At 29.6% G+C, this 8,664-nt stretch overlaps 1 protein-coding gene across 1 annotated transcript; it reads left to right on the top strand.

Moving 5' to 3' along the window:
- Positions 1 to 2,168: 2,168 nt before the first annotated feature.
- LOC107846539 lies at positions 2,169 to 3,041 on the top strand. The gene is made up of 3 exons (XM_016690900.2): positions 2,169 to 2,519; positions 2,613 to 2,704; positions 2,807 to 3,041. Exons 1-3 carry the CDS (start codon positions 2,169 to 2,171, stop codon positions 3,039 to 3,041), a joined length of 678 nt encoding a protein of 225 aa, XP_016546386.1.
- The last annotated feature ends 5,623 nt before the right edge of the window (positions 3,042 to 8,664 follow it).

Raw genomic sequence — 8,664 nt, 5'->3', positions numbered from 1 at the left:
GCCTGTGCATGAATGAAATCACATAATAATCTGTCATGCTTGCACTAGTCAATTCACATAAGCATTTTGATAAACACTTGGGGAGCATGGTATTTCACATATCAATAAATATGTAATACTATCATGGATACTACATTCAACATGTAATTCAAGATTTCAACATGAAGTTCACATAATTCACTCCATAATTAACTAGTTTTCACGGAACTTGTGATAAATCATGGAATTGAAAACCCATTTAACATCAAAATCAAGATTACATTCAAATCCACATGGAATTCATGAAATCAATTAACTTATAGTTTAAAAAAGTTTCTTGAACTCTAAGGGTGGAAAGAAACCCTTGGATGAATACTTCACATACCTTGGTGCTTGAATTCGTGAAGATTGGTGGTGCGTCCTTGGATCTTGAATTTGAAATTAGATCTCCTAGGATTTGTTCTTGAGAGGATTTTAGAGAGAATAAGTGAAATTTGCCTTTTGAAAGGCTTAATTACATGTTTTGAGGCTGAATAAAAGTGGGGAAATTAACCTAAATACCCCTCTGGATGTGAAATTAAAAGAGAAAAAATTATGCCCAGTGATGCGCAAATCAATGCATCGCATCAATGCATCAACGCGATGGACAACACCCCACATAGAGTTCGTGTTGGTTCTCTAGAATTGCACTGAAAGCTGGGGCAAAATTATCTGTCGATGTGATGGGCGACACAATGTGTCGAGATCGCGTCTACCTACTATTTTGGTTACCTGAACATGATTCAAACGAGGTTCAAATAATTCAAAACTCACCCGAAGTGACCTACTGACATCCTTGATCATGAATAAACCTAAAAATTGATACTTTAATATTATAGGGGTTATGAAATAGGATCACTAACTTACGAAGGCTAAAATACTTTTAAGTAAAAACACTTAGCTGAAATTTCTAAGTATGGGACCCCTTATCAAGCTCCAAGGGATGAGTTAAGCTTAGAATTTTATGGGATCTTACATGAAGGCTATTTGCGGTGTTGATATTAACTACATAGTGGCTTAAGGGGGAAAAGAAAAGGCAATTGCGATGCTTAGAGGTGGATCAGCTGATGGATATCGAAAAATGCTCCGGTATATCTATATATTAAACTAGGAATATCATAGATCATACATTCGGATGCATAACGTATTATATAACGAGTTTAAATACTTGTTTATTACCTTACATTCCATGATAAGGGGTTTTGAATTTTTCCGACCGATTGTGGTTGTATATGGTGCACATTTAAGCGAGCCATACAAAGGAACATTTGTATCGGCAAGCACTCTTGATGGTGCAGGTATTATACAATACTTTTAAATATTTTTCTTTGGTCATTGATCATTTTTGTATGTATTCGAACTAATTATATGTTGCTCTTATATGTATAATAAAATTTGGACTTGCCAAATCAGTACATCTATTACTGACGTACTCATTTTATTTTGTATTATTATTTTTTTTCTATATAGGAGGTACCAGTTTTTGTTTAAACAACCTAAGAAATGGCATATTCATGAAACATAAATTATGTAAAATTTAAGTAGTTTTTACTTTGTGTGTTATGTGTATGATTAAGGATTATATGTTAGGGTGTATGTATGATGTTGTAAAATACCCATATTTTCTTATCAATATTACGTTTAATGTCTGATACATTTACTAAAAATTAAATGGATAATTCCTTAACATCATGTTTATAATGTATGATGTATTGGTATATGTTATAAAAATGTATGATGGTATATATTTTTGTTGTTTTCAATAAAGTCATAAAGGTGTGACAACATGTATGATGTTATGTAATACATAACATATATTATTAGAGACCTATTCAATGGAGTACATATATTATTGACCTACACATATTATTTTGTTTTTATTTTATTTAGGATGTATTCTTCCATTAGCTTATGGTGTTGTGAATTCAGAGAACGACAATTCGTGGACTTGTTTTTTCATCAATTTAGAGAAGCATCTGAAGAACGGGACAATATGTGTGTTGTATCGGATCAAAACAAGAGTATCATAAAAGGTGTGAGCATTGTTTATCCTAATGTCCCCCATCTAGCTTGTATTTGGCATTTATGAAAAAATATTTGTAAATATTTTAGAAAAAAATAAAGATAAACTTAGTGACCTTTTTTATTCCATGGCTAAAGCTTATAGAATAGAATATTTTGATTACATCATGTCAAAGGTTGGTAAGGTTGATCCAAGATTTAAGGAATATCTGGAAGAAGCTAGTTATGAAAAATGGTCTCAATGTCACTCCCCTGTTAATAGAGGTAGAATAATGACCTCAAATATAGTCGAATGTATTAACGGTTGTTTGGTAGAGGTTAGAGAACTTCCTATTATAGGTTTCCTTGAAGAATTTAGGATTTTATTTGCTACATGGAATTGTAAGAACAGAGAAATTGCATCGTATACAAACACAACACCCGGGAGAAGATTTCAAGAAATTCTGGCTGAAAATGGGGTTATATCGTTACGAATGATGGTATGTATTAGAATATTTATGTAATTAAATATCTTTTATATTTGTTATTAATTTGTATTTTCTTATCTGTATAAAATAATTTATTTCTAACAGGTTAAGGCAGCTGGTAGTTATATGTACTATGTATATGAATCAGGAAGGAGGTACATTATTGATATTGATCATGACATGTGCAACTATTTCCGGTATTAAATTGATGAAATACCATATGGACATGCAATTGCCGTTTTGAAGAGTAAAAATGTTGATGTAAAAGAGTATGGACGTTACTTCTCAGAATTGTACAGGCCAAGTACCATTGTCAAGACGTATGAACTCCTGATAGTTCTTATGCCGGACGTGAAGGATTGTAATATTCCAGAATTTGTTGATGCCGAAGAAGTTCTGCCACTCAAATACAAAAGACCTCTAGGTAGGCCAAAGAAAGGAAGGCATTCAAAATCTAGTGAATCACTTACTGAAAGTTCAAACCATTGCGATAAATGCGGGTGTGAAGGCCACAGCCGTAGGACGTGCGATTAATTTTCAAAAGAATGTTGAAGAAGTTAATTTTTTATTCTAAATTTTTATGATTAGTTTGGTTTTAATTGAAAAATACTTTTATTTGATTTTTGTTGTTGGTTGTAGTTTAATTTATGTTTTTAATTGTTATCTAATGTTTAGTTTTTAATCAATGTTTGATATTTTCATAACCAATTAATACAGTTTTTAAATATCATATTTTGTTACTTTATCACTTATATTATAATGTAGTTATATGTGTTTATATACTATGTAATTTGAGAATTATTAGAGTAAGTAGCTGCTGTAAGTATCTTTGTTTTACACAGTTACCCAATAACCTGTCTTATATAATTGATGTATGATATACTATTATACTTTAATAACATGTATGATGTTAAAATAAAACCATTGATTATTACCTAACCCTTTGTACCAGTTTTTGATTAAACAACATAAGAAATGGCAAAATGGATGTAACCAAGTTTGTGTAAACTTTAATTAGCCTTTGCATTGTATTTAATGTATATGAGTATGTATGTATGATATTATAAAATACTCTAATTTTCTTACAATTAATACGTGAAATGGCTGATACATTAAATAATTATTGAATATAAACATTGTAACAGTATGTTTACAATGTACAATGTAGTATTATACTTTTTAAATATTTATGCTTTTATATACTTTCGTTGTTTTTAATTAAGCAATGGAAGTGTGACAACATGCATGATGTTATCTAATACATTTATCAAAAATAATTTGATATATGCTCAATGTATAATTAACTTATAATATAATTTTCAAACTGAAAAAAATATAATGTTTTACATATAAAATAACACATTAATATGTAATTTCTTGTTATACATTGTTAGTAATATTAGATTAGGCAAAATGATTAACTACCAAACTATATAGAATCAGTACAATATAGTGTATGTAAATGAAAAACAGCTCTTCAAAACATGAATATGTATTAGAACAAAAAATGACATCCATAAAATGAAAATTAAAATCCAACATTCAAAAAACACTACAGTATATAACTATTTAACAACAACTACTTAAAAATCAATTAGACTGTTATAAGAAGGTGCTACTCTAAAGTAACAATTGCACTTTCATCAGGTGATTGGAGAAAACTATTCCTTGGCCAAGGAGGATCATCATTATCACTCGTATAACCTTTCTCTGCCTTTATCACTCCGATGTCATAGTAACAAAGCATACAGTGCACGTTGACTTGCAACTTCAAAATCACATGAATGCACTTGCTGTCCTTTACTCAATATTTCTTCATATGCAGCTACAAAGACCCCTCAGTCCCTGATTTGATAATAAAATGAAAGAACAATATGTTTAATAATTATATTGTGATTATACATGTTAAAAAAAAAATAAGAGTCACTTACAAACTATCAGACGCTTGTTGTGAAATATTTTGAATGTATTCAACATTAAATAGGTTGTGACTGATAACACCAGTTTGTAGACAAAGCTTCCCTTTGTACGTTTCAAGTGTTGACCAGACAGTTCGCTCAGTCTTTTCAAATAAACCACTGTCTGACAAGTAAGTAGGCAGCATTGCTGCTAACTTTTGTATTTCGTTTGGTGGTTCACTTTTTCTTTTACTTGATAATGAATCATGCATATGTATCACTCTCTCCTTCAACACAACTACAGCTAATACCCAATAAAATTCTTTTTCACAGTTAACAGAAACATATACCTCATCAACCATATGCTATGGTAATTCTGCAGGAATACAGAATTCATTAATAATATTTGTAATAGCGATTTCATTCGTAACCACAACAATAGATTCTGCATAGTCTTCTTGCATAGATATTTATTTTGTTTGAACCACTGAAAAATATCGATTGTATATCTTATCGATATATGTTTTGAAAAAGCAGCTGATTTTTATATATCTATAAGTATCACACTGCTGCAACTTTAATTTTTTTTCTCAAGTGCTAGAATATCACATCTAAGTGCTACATGTTAAAAATGTTAAAATATGTTAAACACTGAAAGAAAACAACATATGCTTTAGTTATTATTATGTATTGGTCAAGAACATTAATGTATGATCTGTTACCACTACATGTATGATATATGATTATACATCACACCATATGTATGATATTTAATCATACAACAAATTCGATGTATGCTGTAATAATAAGTACATTTTTTTAAAAAAAAAAGTTTAAACATGCATGATATAGTTTAAATGTTTATTATGTAACAATATTAAGTGGGACATGGTGTTATACATAAGACTTTTCTCCATGGTGGTTATGTAATAGTAAAAGATGCTACATGTTTGAAAACTTATTATACATAGCTAGTCAAGTATGAAACAGACATTGATTTTATTATTTCTAGTTATGTCAATACACTACATATGACTTACAGTTATGCATCTTTCCAAATTCAGTAATAGTACTTCAGATAACGCTTTATAATTATACTTCATTTTCAAATTATGATGTTAGTTTTTATAGCAAATTCTATAAGTAACACGAGATTGTAAGTGTTTCGTGTTTTATATGGCATTATAATAAAGTTTCTAATAGTAACCACAGTTATAATATGTAACTAATTTAGTTTAATTTACCTCATCATTTCAATATACTTTGCGTTACGACATTAAGTAGAACTAATTATTTGAGAGTACCTATGCAACGACAAAGTTCAATAGAGGATAACCTAATCTTGGAGCATTTTTAAGATAGTGATTGTCCGTTTGTTTCCTGCAACATTAACAAGGATTATACTTCACCAAAATTTATGCTTCCATAGTATTCTCAATAATTTAGAAAGGTTTCAAAATAAATTACTTGACAGCATGATATTTGAGTAACCCAGTTTCAAGCCACTGAGAGTAATCATTGATCAATTGATTAGGCGATTCTCCGTAAATGGTACAACCATCAAAAGCATACATCTGTTTCTCTACATTAGAGGAATTTCCCTCATCTTTAGAGCTAGATTCAAATTTTGTGATGTATGGTGACCTGAAAATCCTCGACTTTGTTCAGTCTTTTTTACAGGTGTTTTTGTCACTTCACGTGCTTTTGCTGCTTCACGCTTCTTAGCTTAATCATCCAGAAAATCAGGTAGAAACTGACTATTTGGAAGCGTCCAGTGACTTTCTGTCACTATATTTGATGTAACAATATCCAATGTCTTTGTATCTGAAGGTGTTGACAACCCAAATAATAGTGCATCTACAGGTCTTGAATAGACTCTGTTATTGTGGCACCGACATCATCCTATAGACAAATAGATGAATGTGTTATGTGTAAAACAACATATTAATGTATAACGTTAATTATACCTAAACAACGACTACGTTTCTGTAGATAGTTTTTGAGTTAAAAAAACAACATGAACAACAAAAAAAATACCTACAAATCTTTCATATCAGGACTTTATTGTATTTTCAATTCTTCAGTACAACTTTTTTCTTTTTTGGCAATATGCTCATCCTATATTAAATAAAAATCATCATGTTTGAACACTTATTCAAAGTAATACATAGTTGAATGAAACAAAAATATGTACCGGTGATTTAAAATTGTTATCTATAAAAAATACATATGAATGTATAATATTCTGAACTAATGTATAACATATTGTTATACATTCAAATGAATGTATAATAAAACTGTAACATCCCCAAATTAATATAGTATTACATTGCACATTATACATAATCCACTATACTTGGGTACAATGAGTTCATATCCTTTCAAAAAGTCATCATCAGCCAATATTCATAAAGACCAATATTACTAGTGAAGAATACGAAATAACAACACAAACAAAAATTATGGTAGAATGAAAATCCAAAAATTTAGATATCCAGCTAAGAATATTATGATCCCTTTTTAATAGTAATAGCTGGTAAGTTTATGTAGATAGTTTTGAAGTATTAAACCAGCAGGAGTTCAAAAAAATAACAACAAATCTACCATCACAGGACTGTGCTCTTTTTTCAAATCTTCAAGACCACCTTCTTCTTTATCAGTCATAAGCTCATCCTAAGTTAAGTAATAATTAGAATGTCTAGACATTTAATTAAAGTAAGACATTGTTGAATGAAAAAAAATTATAACAGTGATTTTCAATTGTTGTCTGTAAGGATTGAGTATGAATATATTAATATTTTTAGATTTGTAAGGTGATTGAGAAATGTTATTATATAAATAATTGTAAATAACATAGATATGTATGAGGATATTCATAAAGAACATTCATTCTGTTGAAGAGACTAGTACTATTAATAATGTATAACATATCATAATACATTCAACTGAATGTATAATGATACTGTAACAACCCCAATTAAAGCATTCTAATATATTGATATTCAGCTAAGAACATTATTACCCTTATTCTAAAAATAACATGTGGTACATTATATACAGAATTAGAGTAACAAACCAACATGAGTGACAAAAATATATTGATAAATCTTCCATATCATTACTGTGCATGTTTTTCGATTCTTCTTCACGACCTTCTTCTTTATCAATCATATTCTCATCCTATAAAAAATGACAAATGCATATGTGTACATTTAATTAAAGTCATATAATGGTGAATGAAAAGCTTTCTTATAATTTGATATCTATTAGGCATGGGTGTGAACGTATAAGCATATTTATACATATTATATATATGTATAATCTAAGTCATACAGATCAAAATCCATTCGAAAACACATAACATTTAAATATATCAATGGCGATTCAAAAATATTATTATATAACTAACATTTGCATACGTAATGTTAATTCAGTATACATTCTATTCCCTTTGAACCTCAGTTATTGTTGGACATTCAGTATACGTGTGTATACAATCTTGTATCTCTATTTCCAAAGATTGAAGTACTGATGGTTCATCATTTCCGATTTCAATGACTGGTCCCTTGTCCTTATCTTCATATTGTATAACAACCAAGTAAAAATAGGTTAAGATATGGGAGTTATACAGATTTATGGTAACACACCAATATAATTAAGATAAAAATTACCGATAAATCGTTATTATACACACTGTCATGTTTTTCGACCCTTCTTCTAGACCTTGGTGTTGATCAAGAATTTTCTCCTCCTATATAACATGAATAATACTAATGTATGAGTATTTATTCAAAGCATCAAAAATTTGAATGAAATAATATTTTATACCGGTGATTTTTTATTCTCTTCTTTCTTCAAAGCTTTAACGACCTCAACAGGTGTATTGAAGATTAGTGTTTTCAGCTCAACAATCTGCTTATCAACCTTATAACGTACAGATAAAAATAAGATATTAGAAATAAGTCATGTTTTTCAAAAAGAAAAAAATCATGAATAAGAAAGTTAATTTACGTATGTTTTGACCTAACTTTTATCTGGTCCATATCTAAATTAGACTTAGTTGTCCCTTCAGGCGTTATGAAAGATGAAGGAACAGACTTGAGTTGTTCACGCTCAGGAGACACACCAATTTCTCCTTGATGAGGATGATCAAATTCAGACACACCTATTTGTACATTAGTTATTGATTCCTCTTGATTTTTAGAAAATATACCAGACACATGACGTACTGCAGGAGCACTTATTGATTTCTCTCCATC

Source organism: Capsicum annuum, chromosome 11, assembly GCF_002878395.1.
Source record: "Capsicum annuum cultivar UCD-10X-F1 chromosome 11, UCD10Xv1.1, whole genome shotgun sequence".
NCBI lineage: Eukaryota > Viridiplantae > Streptophyta > Magnoliopsida > Solanales > Solanaceae > Capsicum > Capsicum annuum.
This window is presented reverse-complemented; position numbering and strand designations above follow the sequence as displayed.

Excerpts from the sequence above, each read along its gene's own strand:
- LOC107846539 (XM_016690900.2), top strand. The coding sequence starts at position 2,169 with ATGGCTAAAGCTTATAGAATAGAATATTTTGATTACATCATGTCAAAG. Across the intron at positions 2,520-2,612 it reads TTATATCGTTACGAATGATG|GTTAAGGCAGCTGGTAGTTA; the intron begins GTATGTATTAGA and ends TATTTCTAACAG. Across the intron at positions 2,705-2,806 it reads GACATGTGCAACTATTTCCG|GCCAAGTACCATTGTCAAGA; the intron begins GTATTAAATTGA and ends AGAATTGTACAG.